This window comes from Pelodiscus sinensis, chromosome 28 (genome assembly GCF_049634645.1).
Source record: "Pelodiscus sinensis isolate JC-2024 chromosome 28, ASM4963464v1, whole genome shotgun sequence".
NCBI classification, from domain to species: domain Eukaryota; kingdom Metazoa; phylum Chordata; order Testudines; family Trionychidae; genus Pelodiscus; species Pelodiscus sinensis.
In genome coordinates this window covers 11,483,970-11,504,905 of record NC_134738.1, presented here as the reverse complement: position 1 = coordinate 11,504,905, position 20,936 = coordinate 11,483,970, and the positions used below count along the sequence as shown (strand labels likewise).

The 20,936-nt window shown below is 55.2% G+C and overlaps 2 protein-coding genes across 4 annotated transcripts in view; both read left to right on the top strand.

The window, feature by feature from the left end:
- The window catches only part of PPP3CC (protein phosphatase 3 catalytic subunit gamma), a 288,696-nt gene that overhangs the window by 31,118 nt on the left and 236,642 nt on the right, over positions 1 to 20,936 (top strand). The window lies entirely within an intron of this gene.
- The window catches only part of BMP1 (bone morphogenetic protein 1), a 99,104-nt gene that overhangs the window by 39,820 nt on the left and 38,348 nt on the right, over positions 1 to 20,936 (top strand). For all 3 annotated transcript variants that reach the window (XM_075910889.1, XM_075910890.1, XM_075910891.1), the window contains exons 2-7: positions 2,947 to 3,060; positions 8,155 to 8,301; positions 9,509 to 9,626; positions 11,318 to 11,496; positions 11,903 to 12,008; positions 20,213 to 20,337. In XM_075910889.1, the coding sequence (XP_075767004.1) occupies positions 2,947 to 3,060; positions 8,155 to 8,301; positions 9,509 to 9,626; positions 11,318 to 11,496; positions 11,903 to 12,008; positions 20,213 to 20,337 (789 nt within the window). The remainder of the gene's footprint in view (positions 1 to 2,946; positions 3,061 to 8,154; positions 8,302 to 9,508; positions 9,627 to 11,317; positions 11,497 to 11,902; positions 12,009 to 20,212; positions 20,338 to 20,936) is intronic.

Genomic DNA, 20,936 nt, shown 5'->3' with positions numbered 1-20,936 from the left:
AGGACCCGAGCAACGGGAATCTTATTTGGTGAAGAAAGGAACCTTCTGCTGGCAAAAGCTTGCAACACATCTACTATCTATCTGAGAGAGTAAAACGAAAATTAGGGACCCGAGCAACACTAGTGAAATCTTCTAGTATAGTTTATAAAGTAAATCAATTGGAATATAAATATTGTACTTTGCATTTCATTGCATAGCGCAGTGTTTCTCAGCCAGTGATACGAGTACCCTTAGGGGTACTGGAGAGAAGTCTGGGGGGTCCGTCGACGCAACTGAAATTTGGAGAAAACTGGATTTTTGTTTTAAGTTTTACAGCGTTTTATTATTTTTGTACTTTTTACGCCCAAAAATTTCATCACCCACCTGACTACAATTAAGTTGTTTAAACAAATCTGTTGCAACCGTAGAGAAAAAAAATGTGTGTCTGAAAACTGTTGGTACTGGGGGTACTTATATATTTTTTTAAAGGGTACTGTATAAAACAAAAAGTTGAGAAACACTGCTATAGGGCAGTGTAAACAAGTCATAGTCGGTATGGCATTTTAGCTTATACTGACTTTGCTAGTGCTTTTTCTGCAGTCTGCTATAAAGCGAGGCAAATATCTAGCTGATATTTACTATTCATGGAAGACCTCTATGTTCACCCAGTAGTACCTGTGCCTCTGGTTGAGAACCACTGCGCTATATTGCTTGTATGCGGTTAACTGGAAAATACTGTTTCTTTTATCTTTTTTACAGTGCAAATATTTGTAATCCGAAATCATAATGCAAAGTGAGCCTGGTACGTTTTGTATTCTGTGTGGCAACTGAAATCAATATATTTGGAAAGACAGAAGAACACCGCAAACATTTAAATAGATGGTATTGTGTTATTGTTTACCAGTGCAATTGAAATGGCGAAGAACTGTGATTAATTTGGGGCAATCACATTCTTTTCCACATCACTGGCATGATTTTCTGGAAATGCTTTTAACGGAAAAGTTTTCCGTTAAAAGCGTTTTCGGAAAAGAGCGTCTAGATTGGCACGGACGCTTTTCCGCAAAAGCCATTTTCGCGATCGGGGCTTTTTTGCGGAAAACAGTACTGTGCTGTCTACACTGGCCCTTTTGCGCAAAAGTTTTTCGGAAAAAGACTTTTGCCCGAACGGGAGCAGCGTAGTATTTCCGGAAAAGCACTGACCATCTTCCATGAGATCGTCAGTGCTTTTCCGGAAATTCAAGCGGCCAGTGTAGACAGCTGGCAAGTTTTTCCGGAAAAGCGGCTGATTTTCCGGAAAAACTTGCCAGTCTAGACACAGCCCCTGTGTCGTGTTAATGGCGATTGATTGACAGCCCTCGCTGTGCCACACAGCTACCGAAGGGGAAACTGCACTCTAATGTCGATAGCATCTTTTGGGAGCTACTGGCTTGGTCCAGATTCACACTGCAGATAGAGAGCAGCCTCAGGCTTTTCCGGATGCTCCTGCTTGGTAGAGCCCTACGTGGATACAAAATGCTGTATCCGCAAAAATGAGCTGCAGAGATCTGCGTCCCTATCCCTGGATATACAGCGGATATCCGCGGGTTTTTAGGGCTCTACTGATTGGTCCCAGGTGGAAAGGTCTGCTTTGGAGACTGCAAACCGCATGAGTGAAATTCACTCCTACGCAGTGGGGCTGCGACAAGGACTCCGCCGTCAATGGGGCTGGCGTGCAGATTAGGCCTGGTGCTGGGCCCCTGGTGATGAGGACCAGATTCCGCATTAGAGCCGCTCGTCAAGGCATCCGGTCAACCTGTCTCACTAGCAATGGCTGGGACGCCTCTGGTGTGGCTTGAAGAATAAACCGACCCTGGCAGTCTTGCTAATGCCAAGCCTGGACAAATCATGAGTCATATTCCGCACATCCTGGGACTGGCTTCCCGGTCAGGAGATTGGGGACACAGAAACGAGCTGCTGCTGGGTTCTTTCCCGCCTCACGTCCAGGCCTTTCGGGTGCACCCCGGGCCGGTGTTCCAGTTTTTCTCGGCAACCGTACGAACCTTGAGATTCTCACCTCGCCATGTGCAGCTGCGCTCAGAAAGTGCCTTGAGAAACGGACCAAATACAGGTTGAACCTCTCTGGTTTGGCAACTTCCGTGGTCCGGCGTGATGTTAGTTCTCCAGATGGCCACTTATCATGGGTGTGGCCAAGTTTCCCGCGGTCCCATAAAGTTTGTTTACACCCACCAGGCCTGGTTCTCAGTGCTCTGTGATGTTATTTAGCTTTAATTTGCCCTGAAATGTCTTCTAGAAGCCCAGGAAGCAATGCTGCTAGACAATATTGACCTCCTGTGATTCGGCAAATTGTCTGGCTTTGCACCAGTCGTATCCCAAGAGTGCCGGCCTAACGAGGTTCAACCTGCGTAGCGCCACTCACTACAAAATCACAAGAGCTAGCAGCACTGCAGTCTAGCGATGCCTATAAGTCGCTGCTCCTGCCCCTCCTACTGGGGCTGTGTTATGGTGCCATGCAGGACCCTGGCACCAAGACCCCAAAGCCCCCTCACACTATTAGCAAGGACAGGTCTCTGGAGCAGTGACTGCCCTGGCAGCTAGATGCCAGTCAGAGCCTTCCTGTTGACAGAGGGCAGAACAAACCCCATGCATCCCCGAAACCCTGAAAGACCCTGTTTTTTCCCTTCGGTGGGACGTAAGGGCTGCATAAGGCCACAGACTGGGAAATTTCACCCCGAACTGTTCCAAAGGGAACTGAGCTCTTGAAAATCTGGCTCCGCCGCAGCTGCAGGACACGTGAAAACCCAGCCCTGAGTGTTTCTTCTTTTTCTCGGTTCTTCCCACGTTGCATGACATCCCCTGACTGCAAACTCCAGGGTGCCCCTTACGAACTGCCCACCCCGGGAAGGCAGCTGAATTAAACCCCGCCGACTCCTGCCCCTTCACCGGCCTGTCCCCTTTTCTGTTTTCCAGTTGCCTTCCTGGGAGACATCGCCTTGGACGAGGAAGACCTCAAGCTGTTCCAGTTGGACCAACTCGCAGACCTCAGACGCCGCACCTTTGAGAAACCAGCCAACACCACCTCAGGTACGGCAGCACCGTCGGCGTGGCAGGGACTGCTCAGCTGCCAGGACGCTTTGTTCCGGTCTCTTTCCCATGCCTCCATGCGCAGGTGGGCGGAGACAAGTGAGGAGGCCAAAGCCTTCCCGACTTCCCGCTGTTGGTTAAGATTAATCAGCACCCCCAAGCTGCAAAACAGAGGGCTGTTTCTGCCCAGCTATGGCGGCTGCTGCTGAACCTGGGCTGCGGGAATGGTTCCCACGGTCACATGTCTAAACGATTCCCGGCGGGCATGTCCTGCTGCGTAATGGGACGGGTATCACGGACTGGAGCTTTCAAAGGGTCCTGACGGGAAAGTTAGCGGGACTTGGGAGAGCAGCTCCCCGAAAGCACCTTTGAAAACTCCATCCTGCATTGTTAGCCCAGAGTTCGGTACTGGGGAACACCCGCCTGGCTGCAGGTCATAAGAACGGCTGTACTGGGTCAGACCAAAGGTCCATCCAGCCCAGTAGCCTGTCTGCCCACAGTGGCCAATGCCAAGTGCCCCAGAGGGAGTGAATCGAACAGGCAATGATCAAGCGATCTGTCTCCTGCCATCCATCTCCACCCTCTGGCAAACAGAGGCCAGGGACACTGTGACGGTAACAGAGACCCCGCACCCTGCACCAGGGAACCTGCGCCCTCTCAGAGAGGCTGCGGGACGAGTACCGGCCATGTGCCAGCTGCTCCCGAGCTGTGGCTCAGCTGAGCCCAACTCAGCCCCACCGGTGAGACGGGGAGGCGTGGCGCACCCGGGCGGACGGCGTGGGGGCGGGGCACGTAAAACCCCCGGCCCGGCGGGAACTTTAAAACCCTGCCGGCCGCCGGAGAGGGGGGGAGGCTCGCAGACGGCACGGACTCGCCAGAGAGAAGCGAGACGTGGACACTCCCGTGATTGCCTCTCCGGGGCGCCCAGACGCCGTGAGTACCGACGGTCCTGAGGAGGAGCGGGGGGGAGGAAGGAAGTAGCCCAGGGCAGGGCGGCGAAACAGCCCGTGGGCTGACACGTTTAGGGGCACGACCCCGTCAGCCGGACCGAGACTGGGGCACAGTCTCAGTCCTTAGGGCCCTGGGCTGGGGCCCAAGAGTGAGGGCGGGCCCGGGCCCCCCTTCCTTCCCCCGCCCGAGAAGGAAAATACAACCAAAACCCCAACGTGAGGGGTAAGACCACCCCATTTAAAGAGAAGCTGGCCGGCCCCCGGACCAGACCGAAGGGGCACGGTCACAGACACCATTCCTTACCCATCCTGGCTAATAGCCATTTATGGACTTAAATTCATGGAGGTTATCTAGTTCGCTTTTAAACCCTGTGATAGTCCTAGCCTTCACAACCTCCTCAGGCAAGGAGTTCCACAGATTGACTGTGCGCTGTGTGAAGAATTTCCTTTTATTTGTTTTAAACCTGCTGCCCATTAATTTCATTTGATGGCCCCTGGTTCTTAGATTATGGGAACAAGTAAATAACTTTTCCTGATTCACTTTCTCCACGCCACTCATGATTTTATAAACCTCTATATAAAAGGTCGCTGTAAGAAGGGAGCTCCTGACCCAGTGGTAAGGCACTGGCCTGAGCGTCAGGAGGCCCCACGTTCCTGGCTCTGCCACTGCTATGCTGTGTGGCCTTGGGTGAGTCACTTTGTCTGCTTGACGCTGCCTGGAAATGGAGAGCACAACACAGGCCCTGGAGCACCAGGGATGGCAAGCATGGATGCTTCTTATTCATTCCCTGGTTGTCTCCGGCGGGGCTGGTCTAGTCGCTCTCTCAGAAGGAGCAAGATGCAGCAGGGACCGGAGAAGAGGTTTAATTTGCCCCCTCTCGGCTTCCGATGCAAGTTTATCAGGATTGTTTGTAGACCCGTAGCGCCTGAGAGCCCAGGCCGTGGAGCTCGTGGGTTTAGCCCCCAGAGCCACGGATAGGAAGCTCACTTCCCCATCCCCATGGGTCTCTTTCTGTGTTGCCTGCCAGTCCCAGACCCTCTTGCACTGAGACGTCCTCCTGCTCTGGCTTGTGCACGGGAGCCATTTGGCACAGCTGGACTCCCCAGCCCCGCTCTCCTGCCTTTCTCCCCGCTCTCTGTCCCCCCTGCACTGAAGACAAACAGAACAGCCTGGCCAGGGCTGGAGGGTTGCACAGACCCCGTCTCCCCTCCTGCTGAGACTCAGGGGTCACCAGTCCCGCAAGCTGTGCCACTGTTAGCTCAGCTGAGAGAGGCTGAAAAGGGGGCAGCCCCTGCTGGCAGGGCTCCACGGCCAATATTTGCAGGCGGCGTGTCCGGTTGGGAGAAGACAAAGGCGCCCCAGCTCCCGGGGGCCAGTTCCCACCCTGCTGAGCTGTTTAACCGCTCGCATTCCCCGGGCTGGGCTGGAGTTGCTGGGGATCTCTCCACGAGTCTTGCTGTCTCCCTGGCGGTGGGGTCTGTTGGGCCGCAGGGAGACGCTCCCCACGGAGAAGAGCAGACGCCCCCGTGGCGTGAGACGGTCCTAGCTGGGCTCGGTAACGTGCGAGGGGAGAGGCCAGAGGGCAAAGTCCTGCCACGGGCCACGGAGGGACAGACCCTTGGGGAGCTAGCAGCTTTTCTCCATCAGTGGTTCTCCTACCTCATGCGCCATCATGCCTTAGACAAAGTGGGCACCGTGGTGCGTTGCGGCCAAGACGCTCTCCTTTAGGGCCTCGACTTGGGCACCCCAAATCACTCATGAAAATCTCCTCCTGTGCACCAGCGAGGGATCCCTGGGCCAAAGAAGGCGCCCGCATAACCCCGGCGCCTATAGGAGGGCATGTCTACGCTGGGAAATGATTTCAAAATCACTGGTTTTGAAATAACCACGCCCAAAATAACAATTGCTAGCTAAGGGTATGTCTAGACTGCAAGCTTCTTCCGAAAGGGCATCCGCACCTCAAAACCGGATCGAAAAAACCATCAGCTTTTTCGAAAGAGCGCATCCAGACTGCATGGACGCTCTCTCGAGAAAGCCTGGATTGCTATGCACAGAATGGCCACCGGGGCTTTTTTCGATTGCCTCCTCTTTCGAAAAATGTTCTGCGTCCACGCACACCTTTTTGCGAAAGAGCTCTTTCAAAGAAGACATTCTTCCTCGTAACCTGAGGTTTACCAATGTCGGAAAAACCCCTGCATTCTCTCGATTTAATTTCGAAAGAACGTGATTGCAGTGTGGACGCAGGTGAAGTTTTTTCGAAAAGGGGGCAGTTTTTTCGAAAAAACAATGTAGTCTCGACATCCCCAAAGCGTTATCGCTCTTCGCAAGCAGGAATTGTTATTGCGAAGTAACAGGCGTGGTAGTGTGGACGCTCGCCTTGTTATTTCAGAATAAGGGGAGTTATTTAGACCCAGGCTAAGCAAGAGGCAACCTACGCTAGTGAGTGAGCTGCATGAGTGGCCTTCCTTCATCTCCGTGGGCCACACGATTTTGCTCACTGCGTTGGCGTTCCTAGAAAGTGGAGGGGGCACTGACGGAACCGTGGCAGCGCTGGGACTGGGTTCGGGGGGCGCACGGCTCTCACAGGCATTGTGTGCGCGATCCGCCCGCCCCTCCCTTCACGGGCCCTGGCTTTACGGGCGGGTCACTGTAGTAATATCAGTAGGGAAAAAAATACACGGACAAAACCCAGCAGAACCTGGCCACCCCGCGTGTGGGCAGCAGTCAACAAACTGTGTCATGGGCCACACACGGAACCCACATGGGCCTGCCTGCCACACTCCCGCACACCGCTCAGCACGCCCGGCTACAGGGGCCTTGTGCATCTCTGCATGCTGCGTACCCCCGGGGGTGCGTCACTGTCCCCGCCCCCACCACCATCTCACAGCTCCTATTGGTCGGAATCTGGCCAATGGGAGCTGCCTGGGCCATGCTTGCAGTACAGGCAGCGCACGGAGGGTCCTCCCTGTAGGGGCGCGTGGGGCATGGAGACACAGCTGGCCTATTTGAGTGGCCCTCCTTCACCCCCAACCTCCACACCGAATCTCCCAACCCCCAAGCTCAAGATCCCTCCCAGCCCCCGCACCTTCTCCTAGACCCTAATCCCCTACCCCAATCTCTGCTCTGCACCTAGGCTCCGTCCCAGACGCCGCCCCTCCTGCATTAATATCACGGAAGAGTGCGGCTCTTGCCCACCCACCAAATTCTTGGTGTGGCCCCCTCCAAAATTATTGCCCACCCCTGGATTAGTCCATTAGGGGTTTGGAACGGGTCCCATATGAGGAGAGGTTAAAGCCACTGGGACTTTTCAGTTTAGAAAGGAGGAGACTGAGGGGGGATATGATAGAGGTCTATAAAATCATGAGTGGTGTGGAGAGGGCCGATAAAGAAAAGTTATTTATTAGTTCTCTAAATAGAAGAACTAGAGGACACCAGATGAAATTAATGGGTAGCAGGTTTAAAACTAATAAAAGAAAGTTCTTCTTCACACAGCGTGTAGTCAACCTGTGGAACTCCTTGCCAGAGTAGGCTGTGAAGGCTAGGACTATAATAGAGTTTAAAGAGAAGCTAGATAATTTCATGGAGGTTAGGTCCATAAAAGGCTATTAGCCAGGAGATAAAATGGTGTCCTTGGCCTCTGTTTGTCAGAGGCTGGAGAGGGATGGCAGGAGACAAATTGCTTGATCATTGTCTTCGGTCCACCCTCTCTGGGGTACCTGGTGCTGGCCACTGTCGGCAGACAGGCTACTGAGCTAGATGGACCTTTGGTCTGACCCAGTACGGCCGTTCTTATGTTCATTTTGCCTATAATCTGGGCTAGCCCTGGGGTCCAGCCTGGGTTTCCACTGTGAAGTGCTGGGTTCCAGTGTGACGCAGACGCATTCGTGAATGAGTTTGATGGTCTCAGCTTAGTCCCTATATCATGACCCTCACGCTGGGCCTCGGAGCCATCACCCCAGAACGGATGGAAGGGCGGGTGGATTAGTGATTGGCCTGGGGTGTGGGGTTGGTTGGGCTGGGTCCGTCGCTGGTGTAACCGAAGGCGGTGGTGTTACACCAGGGGGATTTGGCCTGGGACGGTGAGGGTCCCCTGGACTATAGGAGATGGTCACACCTCTGCCGTCACTGCTCTCATGCTCCTAGGGATCAGCACCAGCCTGGCGGCCAGGCGGCAGCGGAAGAGACAATGGAGACAGGTGCGGTCTCGGAGCCGCCGCGCAGCCACCTCCCGCCATGAGAGGGTGTGGCCGGACGGGGTCATTCCCTACGTGATCAGCGGGAACTTCAGTGGTGAGTGGGGGCGATTGGCTGGGCCCGCAGGGAGCAAGTTTCATTGCCAAGCTGTGCTCCTACATGGCAGCAATGTGGCCCAGTGGTTACAGCAGGGGATTGGGAGCCTACACACCTGAGTTCTCTTCCTAGCTCTGCCCCAGACTTGCTGTGGGGCTGTATATGAGCAGCTTTGTGCCTCAGTTTCCCCAGCTTTTAAAATGAGGATAATGATGACTCGGACCCTACCCAATTTATGGTCATAGGATTTTTTAAAAATAATGAATGTCATGATTTCAGATATCTGCACCTGAAATGTCTTGATGGTGTAACTGCAGGGGCCCTGACCTAAAAGAGGTGGTGGTGGGGAATAAAGTTAATTTAGCGATGGCTGCTGGCTGGGAGCCCAGCTCTGAAGGCGGAGTGGCCGCCAGCAGCAGCACAGAAGTCAGGATGGCCTGGTACGATATTGCCCCCTTTCCTTTTGTGCTGCTGCCTTCAGATCAGGGCTCTCTCTGGCCCATCAGCTGCTGCTCTCCGGCCACCCAGCTCTGAAGGCACCGGCACAGAAGTCAGGATACCCTGGTCTGGTACTTCTGCCCTGCTGCTGGCAGGCTGCTGCCTTCAGAGCTGGGTGCCTGGCCAGCAGCTGTTGCTCTCCAGCTTTGAAGGTAGCACAGAAATAAGGGAGGCAGCACTGCGACCTTCCTACATTACCCTTGCAAGCCCCCACCCCGCTGTGCCCTCCTTTTGAGTCAGGACAAAAGTTTGAAAAATGCTGGTGAAATGAGCATCCTATCAGGAACACGTACACGAGAGGCCACGTTTCACAGGGGAGATCAGATGTCACGGTCTGTGATGCATTTTTCCCGGCTGTGAATGTGATCGGACGCCAGTGATGACTCTTGCCTCTTTTGGTAAGAGGCCTGTAGATTGTGAACACAGCTGCTGGGTGCAGGGCTCTTTGGAAAATCTGGCCTTGCAGTTCCACATTTCCACGTAAGAGTGAAAGATTGTTGAGCACGATGCTCTCGCAGGTGCAATAGGGTTCCGTGCCCCTCACCCACCTCTGCAGGGCCTGTTGTGATGATGATCGGTATTACCGTAGCACCTAGGAGCACTAGTTATGGACCCGGGTCCCCTGGTGCTAGGCGCTGTACATTCAGAGAACAAACACCCCACGGGGCTTAGCGTCTCAGTAACTGGTCTCCTCCTGCCTCTCGTGCAGGGAGCCAGCGGGCGATTTTCCGGCAGGCCATGCGCCACTGGGAGAAGCACACCTGCGTGACGTTTTTGGAGCGCAATACCGAAGAGAGCTACATCGTGTTCACGCACAGGCCTTGTGGGTGAGTGGGGCTGGGGACCCTGTTCCCCAGAGCCAAGGGGGGAGCAGAGTTGCGCAAGCTGGGAACTAAGACTGAGACTTTGCAAAGCAGCCTAGGGGAGTTAGGTACTTGCTTTACTTGGAAACACAATAGGAGCACCTGACTCCCATAGGGCCTCTTGGGAAACCCCAGCCTAAAAGGCTGCGTGCAGAGCTGAAGCGCCCCATGCCTAGAGATGAAAGCACAGCCATGGGAGTTAGCACACTTGTGCTCTACTCCGCCGCTGATTCGCTGGGTGACCTTGGGCAGATCACTTTGCACCCCTGGGCCTCCATTTCCATATTGCACAGTGGTGGTAACAACACGGACCTGCTCCCGCAAGGGACTAAGGGGGCTTATTGTGTGAAGTGCTTTGAGATCCTCTCATGGAAGGGATTGAGGGGGGGAGGGGTTGGATTAAGAATTATAACATAGAATCATAGAACCATAGAGCTGGAAGAGATCTCAGGAGGTCATCAAGCCCAGCCCCCTGCCCAAGGCAGGACCAATCCCAACTAAATCAACCCAGCCAGGGCTTTGTCAAGCCGAGACTTAAACACCTCTAGGGATGGAGACTCCACTACTTCCCTAGGGAACCCATTCCAGCGCTTCCCCACCCTCCTAGTGAAATAGTTTTTCCTAATATCCAACCTGGACCTCTCCCACCGCAACTTGAGACCATTGCTCCTTGTTCTGCCATCTGTCACTACTGAGAACAGCCTCTCTCCATCCTCTTTGGAACCCCCCTTCAGGAAGTTGCAGGCTGCTCTCAAAACCCTCCTCACTCTTCTCTTCTGCAGACTAAACAGACCCAACTCCCTCAGCCTCTCCTCATAAGTCATGTGCTCCAGCCCCCTCATCATTTTGGTTGCCCTCCGCTGGACCCTCTCCAATGCATCTATGTTAATTATAAAAATTTGCTTTCCTGCGGGTCTAGCCCAGGGTGTGTCCAGTGACTGCAGGGGGTTGGTTCTGAGCTGGAATGAGTCTAGCCCCAGAGGTGAGCTCTTGTCGGGGCTCTCGGAGTCCCTGCAGCCTGGCCAAGGAGCTTTCCTGATGGTATTTTGGCTCGTCCACGTCCAGTCCTGGCCTGAGCGCAGGGCTGCAGAGAGGAAACACGATTGCTCTTAGGAGTTAACCCCAGGCTAGTCCCAGGCAAAGATCCAGGCCAGGTCTTACTCCATCCTAACGTTCCCCCATCCCCACCTGGAGCAGCTTCTCGCACCCCTCCCCCCACTTTCGCATTTCCAGCTTTCACTTTTCCATCCCTCAGGCAGCTGCAGCCCTGGCTGAGTCTCCCCGGTTTCCGACGGGGCCCCTACTGGAGTTGGAGCTGCAGGGGCTTTCATTGAAATAAAGCACGGGCAGGCCATGAAAAGTTTCCACGGAGTAACGCTTTCCCATATGTGCTGCCTCCGGCGGAGCTGCTGCCGCGCTATTGTGCGGTGGCAGCGTCCTGCTCATGCAGGGATGATGGATGGAACCTAAGTCTAATCCCAGACCAGTTAGCCCCAGGGGAGGTGTGTACCTTTAAGAGCATTAACCCTTCGGAGACTGGCATATTGGCCTCTGCCCCTGAGCACCAAGGAGTGTTGCTGATTGGCTGGCAGATTTCTCACTCCTGCTACGCATGGGGTTGGATGGGGCTCTGATTCCCCCTTCCCCACCCCCAGGTGCTGCTCCTACGTGGGCCACAGAGGAGGGGGACCTCAGGCCATCTCCATTGGCAAGAACTGCGACAAGTTTGGCATCGTGGTTCACGAGCTGGGCCACGTCATCGGCTTCTGGCATGAGCACACACGCCCAGACCGGGACGACCACGTCTCCATCGTCCGGGAGAACATCCAGCCAGGTAAAGGCCCCTGCACGCCTCTCTCCTCCATTCCTTTCCACTGCCCTCCCCTCTCCTTCCTCCCCACACCTGCCACCCTTGAGGATGGCAGCAGTCGGCCCACGCTCGAGGGGAGAGAGCTAGATCAAGGACACGTGTGGCTTATCCGGGTTCCCAAGATTTTCCCCACCTGGGGTCAGTTTATCCTGTAAGCTGGGTGCTTGGGTGGCCACCCAGGAGAGATTCAGCTGCTGCCAAGCTGATTGGAACAGTTGCCCACAGCATGTGTTTCTATTGGTGGTGCACATCGACACATGCCTTGGTGCATATAACAAAATTTATTCCGCAAATGGATAGAAAAACGCATTAGAGGGACTGTTGCCTGGCCTCGCCTTATTCGTGCCTCTGTCTCCCCCGCTTTCCGCAGGGCAGGAGTATAACTTCTTGAAGATGGAGCCTGAGGAGGTGGAGTCCCTGGGGGAGACGTACGATTTTGACAGCATCATGCACTACGCCAGGAACACCTTCTCCAGGTAGGAGCCCACGGAGAGGTTGCTTCATTCGCTTGCTCAGCCCACGCGTGCGCACCTGGCCTCTCCCCCCCGCAGCTGCTCTGTGACAGCCACGCCTGGGCCGATGCACCCTGGAACTGCCCCAGAGCTGAGCCTGGCCCGCTGTGCAAGACATACTGGCTAGGGTGAAAGTCCTCGCAAGGCGCTGGCTTGTTGGCCAGCTCGGACGAGGATAATTGTCCCTGCTGCTCTGGATCCAGACTCCTGGCTTGGAGTGTGGGGGTTTGGGAGGGAATGCGCAGGAGGAGGCAGAGAAAATCCCTTGATTCAGGCTTCCGTGGGTGAGTAGCTCCTGGAGAGCTGCTTGGTCCTGCCGTGAGGGCAGGGGACTGGACTCAATGACCTGTCGAGGTCCCTTCCAGTTCTAGTGGTCTAGGATTCTATGAAAATGAGACACCCCCCAGCCCAGTTCATTGCAGACATCTCTCCACTGACATCCCTTGTGTGGGTGCGCCGGGCGCTGGGCCGGCTGCGCCTCGAGGCAGGCCCCCCGTTTCCTCCCTCAGAGGGAAGGCTGGGGGCAGGTGAGCACAGACAGGCCCCATGTTTGGGCTGCGTCCCACAGGGGCCGGTGCCAGAAGGGCACCTGAGAGCAGCTCCCGAATCAGCCCGAGCTCGCTCCCCATTAAAAGCCCATCGCTAGGGCAGGCCCAGCAAACCACTCGGTCAAAATAGGCTCTATGGCAGCTGGAGCTGAGTCAGGCCCGGCCTTGGGGCAAGGCGGTTCCTAGGGCCCCACTGCCCTGGCTGGGAGATGCCCGGCTGCACGGCACAGCCGCTGTCCATGGCCACCGTGGGCCCCATAGACTCTTTGGTCGGGCCCACGCTGAGCGTTTACCTGAGAAATGTGGGGCCCGGCCTGGAAAACCCTGCGTTGCCATGGGGAGGGAGAAGGCTTTGCTCGCCCAGGCTGCACAGCCCTGCCTCCCACAATTCCCGTCTTCCTCCCTGATTCAGCCATTCTTTATCCACCGCGGTTGGGGAAAGCCAGAGAACAGGGCGCCTAGGTATTCGCATGGAGAGAGGGAGGAAGGGAATGATGATCTGTTATCCCAGCTCCAAGACAGCCTTTGAAAGCGTCTCTCCTATGGCCTCTTCCCTTGCCAACGCAGCCTGCTCCCAACAGGGTTTGTCCCGTCCGGATTTCAAGGGTCCAGTTGCTGAGGCGTCCGACCCTTCCGCTAGGAATTTAATTCCTCGACTCATGAGGCGCTTCCTGGTTACCAAACGTTTCCTTCAGCCCCAGTTCCTGCCAGCCAGGTGCATCTCATCCCACGGTTTCTCCTGCCCCCTCCAGTGCTGGCAGCAGCCATGCTGGGCTCCCCCCGAGGGGCCTTGGCGCAGAGAGAGACGCCCCGAATGGATTCTCCCTCGCCCCGAGCCGCATTGGAATCCCGATCAGAGGCATGAGAAATCCCCTCAGGAGAAGTTTCTGAGGCAGCTGCAGCCGGGGAAAGGGCTTTGAAAATGCAAATGGCTAATTAGGATATCTCAGAATCCCTGGGCGCGAGCCAGCCGCACCGCCGCTGGGTCGGCCGGGTTGCAGAGAGCTGACAGTGTTCTCTGCTGAGCCAGGGGCGCTCCGCGGGATTCCTCCTTGTGCTGCCGCTCTCGGGGTTGTCAGTCTTCTCCCCGGGGAGGTTGGCTCGGCGGGGGGGGCTGTGAATTCCCGTCGGTGCGCGCTCGGCAGACGCCTGTCACTGCAGGCTACGAAGGTGCAGCTGGTGCAGTTTCTCCGTGATCTGCCTGGCGGGTTTCACCAGGCTCCCTTGCCAGCGTCAGCCCCGCTGGCAGGGACATGACGCTGGGTTTTGCTTTCGTAAGAGATACACTGTGTTCCCCAGGTGGCCTGAACCAAACCTGCCCAACCCACCTGTTACCCTGAGGGCCGGATTAAGGGGGTGGCTAGCGGGGCAGCTGCCCCGGGGTGCCAACCTATGGGGGCGCCTGATGGCAGCTGTAAGGTGCGCAGAGCGCTGGGGGGCAAGGCCGTGCATGCGCTGTGCGCCTGGGGGTGGAGCCGCGCATGTGTCCCGCTGGCCGGGGCGCAGGAATGGCTTGAGCCCGCCTGGTTACCCGTCATGGAGACAGGGTCCTTCTGGCTACTCACCAAGGACTATCACAGGCCAGGGGGCCAGATACAGAGTCAGGCCTGCGTTAGCAGGGTGTTGGCAGATTCTGTGAGACTAGTCAGAATCTCGATTCACCATGCCCTGGGCATGCCGGGCAGGGGCTTAAGTGCTTTGCTGAATCAGATCCAGCAGCATCCTAACTAAACGCTGGCTCCTCCTGAACCAATAGGAGTGGTCTTGGGGCTCTCTCCCACTCTGCCACTGACCGATTGGGTGGTCGGGGGCATGTCACTTCACCTCTTTATCTCACCTTCCTTATTTGATTGCAGCTCTTCCGAAGCTGGCTAGGTGTGTGCATCTCCCCAGCACAAGGGTGCCCCAGTTGCTTGGTGCTTCCAGAATAATTTGAGATGCCTTTGGCTTTGGGTGTCCAACTCGGGACCCTTCCTTGCAGAGGTGTTGGTCATTCTCAGCTCCAAGCGAGGGCCGAGGGGAGGCATGTACCCACCTCCTCTAAACCAGGACAGGGTGGAAATTCCAGGCCAATTCTGCAGACTGTGGCACTGGTTGGACCCCAAACTGTCAGCCATCCAAAAGGTGGGGTCATTTTTGATCTGGGGCGCAGGACATCTGCCTGTAGCTGGGTGAAGTGGCATCTGCAGAGCCAGCAGCCCTGACCACCGAGAGATCCTGGGCCTCCATCGAGAACTTTCCGTAGTCACGGCTGCTTGGCTGTATTTTTTTTTTCTTAATAAAAATTTTTTTGGCATTTCCACCCTGCCCTGTGATTTCGTGAAAGCTGGAGGCTGGATATGGGACGTGGGCTGGTGGGCTGCTCCCGGGGTCCTTGGCAACTCGCCGCAGGGTTACCACGGTGGAGCCGGCCCTGAAATGTCACCGCTTATTTTCAATCTCCAGCCAAAGCCTTTGAGGAGGGAAAGGCCGATCTGGGGCATCCTCAGGGACGGTCTGCAGCACACGGTGCTGCTGCTGTGGAGGATGGGGGTGGGGGGGGGGAATATCTCAGCTGCTCGTTTGAATTCTGTGGCTGCTCCCGTCTTCGCCCTGGCAGCCAGAAGGGAGTCCCTGCCAACTGGGTGAAGTGTGTAAGAATGACAGCGCGGGGCCAGGGAAGCGCGCCTGCAGATCGCTCACGAGGACAGGGATGGAAACTATAGAGAAATAAACCTGCCCCTCCCCCCGCCCCGTGCTCCCCTTCCAGATTTAAACACGTCCATATGGTAACAGGAGCGGGGGAAGATTCCATTAATTAGCAACAGATTCCCGACCCGAGCCGGGGAGCTAGTGCTGCTGGCACAGCATCTCCCTTTCTCGTGCTTTTCCATTTTCTTCCATTCCCCTTGCTCTCCGTCCCTTCCCTGCTCCCGCTCTCCGGGTGCGTCTACACAGCTGCAGCGCTCCGGGCCTGCTCTGGAGAAGGAGGCTGGTTTAGTGACCCTGGTCTGGGTGTGAAAAAGCCCTGAGGGGCGTAATCAAGCCGGCCTCTCGGAGAGGTGACGACAGTTCTGTGAATGTACCTCCCCGAGGCTGTAGCTAAGTCACTGGAGAACGCTTCCTTCAGCCTAGCGCCGTCTGCCCCAAGTGTTAGGTCCGTGAAGCCCGAGCTCTCCGAGTTCTGGGTTTTTCACACACACCCCCTCCCGGCCCCCCAGAGACGTAGCGGGGCTGAGGTGGGTCCCCTCTGCAGACCAGCCCTCGGTTCCTCTTCCACACACGTTCTCACTCGTTTTCTCTCCCCCTGTTTCATTTCCTCCCTCCCACACACCTCGGGTTGCCAGATGGTCTCCCAAAAAATACCAGACACGCGGTATTTTTGTCGAGCGCAAAAAAAAAAAAAAGGAACGCAGACACACACACACACACACACACACACACACACACCCCCGTTCTGACACGCCCAGAGCGGCGATCGCAACCCCAGACTTCCAGGCTGGGAGGCGGAGCCGCCATCGGCGCTGGGGGCCTGTGATTGCGCGGAAGCCTGGCAGGGGAGTCCCAGCCACTCCCCCCGCCTCCGCCAAACTTCTGCGCAATCACAGGCTCCCAGCGCCGATGGTGGCCCCGCCTTCCAGCCGCTGCCCCCGCCCACGCCAGGCTTCCATCCGGTGCGCAGTCGGAAAAATCAAAGAATACCGCACATTGCACGTGTCCGGTATTTTCCGATTTTTTTTTTTACTGGACAAAGTGCAAATACCGGACCGTCCGGTAGAATACCGGGCACCTAGCAACCCTACACACACCCGGCCGGCACCGTGGAATTTGCTGCCTGTTGAGCTGGCTTGTGAGAAGAGGCAAGAAAGAGACACCCAGACACTGCGAGGAGGATGGGCCAGTGCGGGGTCTCCCTGGCAGGAGGACCAGGCGCACTGGCGTATTGGGACTTGGGGGAGCTCAGCTCTTAGGTTTGGGCCTCACGAGGTGTCCTGGGGGGGAGCCTGGCCCCTTGGGACCATGTGTCTGTGGGGAAGATGCTGCCTTCGCTGGTGGAGATACCGTGGGCGTCCCAGGCCCCGGTGGAATTTCCCTAGGGGATGGGGAGGGAAACCTCTTCCCTGACCCCCTCTGAGCTCCGAGTGGGTGGGATAATGCGTCCCCTCCCCTGTGGTTTCGGTCTCTGGTGAGGACAGAGACCACCGGCCCTGGAGGGCCACCCTGCCCGCTGGGGGCTGCGTTTCCGTGACAGCACTGCACTTTTGTTTACATGTCGGTGTTTTCGTGTTGGGTGGTGAAACACCCAAAGGCCATGGACAGCTGCCCTGCTCTGCACAGCTGCTGCTGGCTGGTCAGGGTGATGCATGGGGTCACTCCAAAGGCACATGTTCCATCCGGTCCGTGTTAGCTAGGACCTCCTCTGCTCTCACTACTAGCCCCCAGTCCCCCGGCCCCCAGAGCTAAGCCAATACCCAGCAGCCCTCACTCCAAACCTCCTCTGCTCTACCACTAGGCCCCAGGTCCCTCCCAGAGCTAAGATAATACCCAGGAGTCCTCACTTCAAACCTCCTCTGCTCTAACCACTAGACCCCACTCCCCTCCCAGAGCTAAAATAATATCCAAGAGTCCTCACTCTGAACCTCTTCTGCTCTAACCACTAGACCCCACTCCCCTCCCAGAGCTAAAATAATATCCAAGAGTCCTCACTCTAAACCTCTTCTGCTCTAACCACTAGACCCCACTCCCCTCCCAGAGCTAAAATAGTATCTGAGAGTCCTCACTCTGAACCTCTTCTGCTCTAACCACTAGACCGCAGTCCCCTCCCAAGACCCGTACTAATTGAAAGATTAGCCTTGCTGCTCCCACTGCACCCCAAGTCCCAATCTCTGACTGGCAGAGGACACCCTCAGGCCTGAGCTATGTGCCCCTCTCCCCCCACCGGCTGCATGCAGTCCTGTTCTTCCACCGGTGCGGGCTTCCGGCCTGGTCGACTCACTCTCCGTCATGTATACAAGGTGCACGTTAATTACAGGGGCCCCGTGAGCTGGTATTAGCAGCTTGCCCCTGTTCCCCTGGAACAGGGCTGATCTCGCCTGGAATTTTACAGCCCTGCCACCCTCTCCAGGGCGCGGTGTCTGACGCCCACCCTGCGCCCCAGGGGAGGAAGCCAGCCTGCATATTACACCGTTCCCGTTCGTCTGCTTTGATACGCTCCCCACAAGGCAGGCCAGATGACCAGTCCCCTAGTCGCGCAGAGCTCAGAGTGCAGCTGCTCTTCTCTGCTCCAGTTTCAGTCCCCTCCCGTCGGCACCCTTCCGCACACAATCGGGATGGCTGATTTAAATCCGTGGATTTGTTGCTGCCTCCCGCCCGCATGCAAAGTGGCGCAGCTCCCCCGGAACGTTGGTCCCAAGCTGCCGCCCCGGCTCCATCAAGGTTCTGGGATCAAAGCAAACTTCCCTCTGGCTGATAACCAACAGTACTGCTGGCTGCAGCAATAACCAACAATACTGCTGGCTGCAGCAATGCTAAGAAAACACACAGCTCGGCAGAGCTATCACAACACTGTTGCAACAATACAACTAGCAATAGTTGTAGAACAGTTGTAGAAAAACAGCTAGTAACATTCCTGTTAGTATTAGAGGGGTAGCCATGTTATCTCCCGCCTCACTCTTGATTGGTACTCTTTTCTTATGCCTGTATATTTATACCTGCCCCTGGAATTTCCACTACATGCATCTGACGAAGTGGGGCTTTGCCCACAAAAGCTTATGCTCCAATAAATCTGTTGGGGTATGTCTACACTAGTGGAATGAGGAGTAACAGTTAATCCGAACTAAGGACTTAGTTCGGATTAACTTTAAACTGCTGCGTGTAGCCGCGAGCAGTTCGTTCGGACTAAGGGGGATTTAAAAATGACGGCTGGATGGGAACATACAAATAAAGCCCGGGATATTTAAATCCCAGGCTTCATTTGCAACTCCGGTTCCCTGATTTGCCTACCTAGCTCAAATTAGCGAGCTAGTGTAGACATACCCTTAGTCTATAAGGTGCCACAGGACTCCTTGTCTCTCCTGCTAGTATTGGTACTACAGATGTAGTACAGGTTTGAACCTCTCTAGTCCGGCACCCTTGGGACCTGACCGGTGCCCAACCAGAGAATTTACCGACCCATGGGAGCATTATCAACACTGCCACTGCTTGCTGGGCTCTTAGCATACATTGAGGGGTAAATGAGAGCTTAAACAGCACAGCGCACAGAGAGCCAGGCCTGGTGGCTGTAAACACACTTTATGGGACCGCGGGAAACTTGGCCACATCCATGATAAGTGGAATCCGGCTCACTAAACTCATGCCGGACCATGGAGGGAGCCAAACCAGAGAGTTCCGAATTAGAGAGGTTCAACCTGTAATGCCACTTAACATTTCTAATAGGTTTCAATACTTTTGATACGAGTATTAATGCTGCTGTTATCGCATCTCATACTCATATGTTAATTCATCCTAGTTCTCACATGCAGTGCTCCTTGTGATACTGCACTACTAATACTAATAGGCTATTTCTACACTGCAGGCTTTTCGCACAAGAACACCGTTCTTGCGTCAAAACTTGCGGCCTGTCTACACTGCATGTGCCTTCTTGCGCAAGTAAATGTACAGTAAGACGTCAGAACAGAGGGCTTCTTGCGCAAGAGAATTTCCTCTCCCCACAAGGAATAAGCCCTCCTGCACAAGAGCTCTTGCACAAGAAGGCAGTGTGGACGGGCAACAGGGGTTTCTTGCGCAAGAAACCTCAATGGCTAAAATGGCCGTCAGAGGTTTCTTGCACAATAGAGCGTCCACACTGCCATGGGCGCTCTTGCGTAAAAGCACATGGTAGTGTGGATGTGCTCTCGTGCAAGACCTTTTGCACAATAACTCTTGTGCAAAAACAATTCTTGCACAAGAAGCCTGCAGTGTAGCATATAGTAACAGTGCTAGTGTGGTGTCCCGGCTGTCTCTGGGGACGTTACTGTATGATTCTGTGATAAGAGTCCTGCTTTTCTGTCCTTACTGAATGCTTTTCCTTCCAATCCGCAAGGGTGACATATACTTCCTCTCCCTTCGCTCTGCCAGTCATTCCAGGAAATAATTGTGCTGAATTTTTGTGGCACCTTCTTTAACTGTGTGGCCCTGTTCATTTCTGGGGTAACCCCACCCATGTTCCCTCTAATTTTTCCGTCCATGTGCGGAATAAATTTTATGTGCACCGAGGCATGTGCAGATGTACACCACCAGCAGAAACACATGCCGCCAGCTGGGGGTGTTCTGCCAGTCCTCCGGGCAGCATTTGAACCCCGCTGACTCCAGCATCTCCCCAGGAGCCGTGAGCACGGTTTGAGCACTCAAACCACAAGCACACTGGGACTCGCTGGAACGGCTGAGCCAGGCCCGCCGAGTCTCACTTAGGTCTCAGATTGAGCCTGGGGGTGCAGCAGAGACTCAGAGAGGGGGGCAAGGACCTTCCTCCCTCTGCTTCCACTTTGAGGCGGAGGGGAGCCCTGGGTGGAGCCCACGAAATGTAACATTCTGCCCCAGGTGCTGTTTTGCCATGGAGGGACCTGAGTGGCTGGCATCATCCATTCTCTGCTCTTGTTCCAGGGGGGTTTTCCTTGACACCATCAAGCCCAAATACAGTGTGAACGGGGTGGTGCCCCACATCGGCCAGCGCACTCGGTTGAGCAAAGGGGACATCGACCAGGCGCGCAAACTCTACAGGTGTCCAGGTAAGGCTCACTGGCAGATCGGCATCCAAGGTGGGGGCAGGGGAGATGCAGAACACCTGGCTGCTGGGATAAGAACGGCCAGACTGGGTCAGATGAAGGAAGGTCCATCTACCCCAGTGTCCTGTCTGCTGACAGTGGCCAATGCCAGATGCCCCAGAGGGAGTGAATGGAACAGGGAATCATCCAGTGATCTATCCACTGTCACCAATTCCCAGCCTCTGACAAGCAGCAGCTAGGGACACAATTCCTACCCACCCTGGCTATATTGATGGACCTAACCTCCATGAATTTACCTGGTTCTTTTTTGAACCCTGTTAAAGTCCTAGCCTTCACAACATCCTCTGGCAAGGAGTTCCACAGGTTGACTATGTACCATGTGAAGAAATACTTTCTTTTGTTTCTTTTAAACCTGTGACCTATTAAGTTCCTTTGGGGTATGTCTAGACTACAGGCTTTTGTCGACAGATACTGTCGACAAAGCTTCTGTAGACAAAGAGGGTGTGTCTAGACTACATGCCTCCGTCGATGGAGGCATATAGATTAGCCAGATCGGCAGAGGGAAATGAAGCCGCAATTAAAATAATCGCGGCTTCATTTAA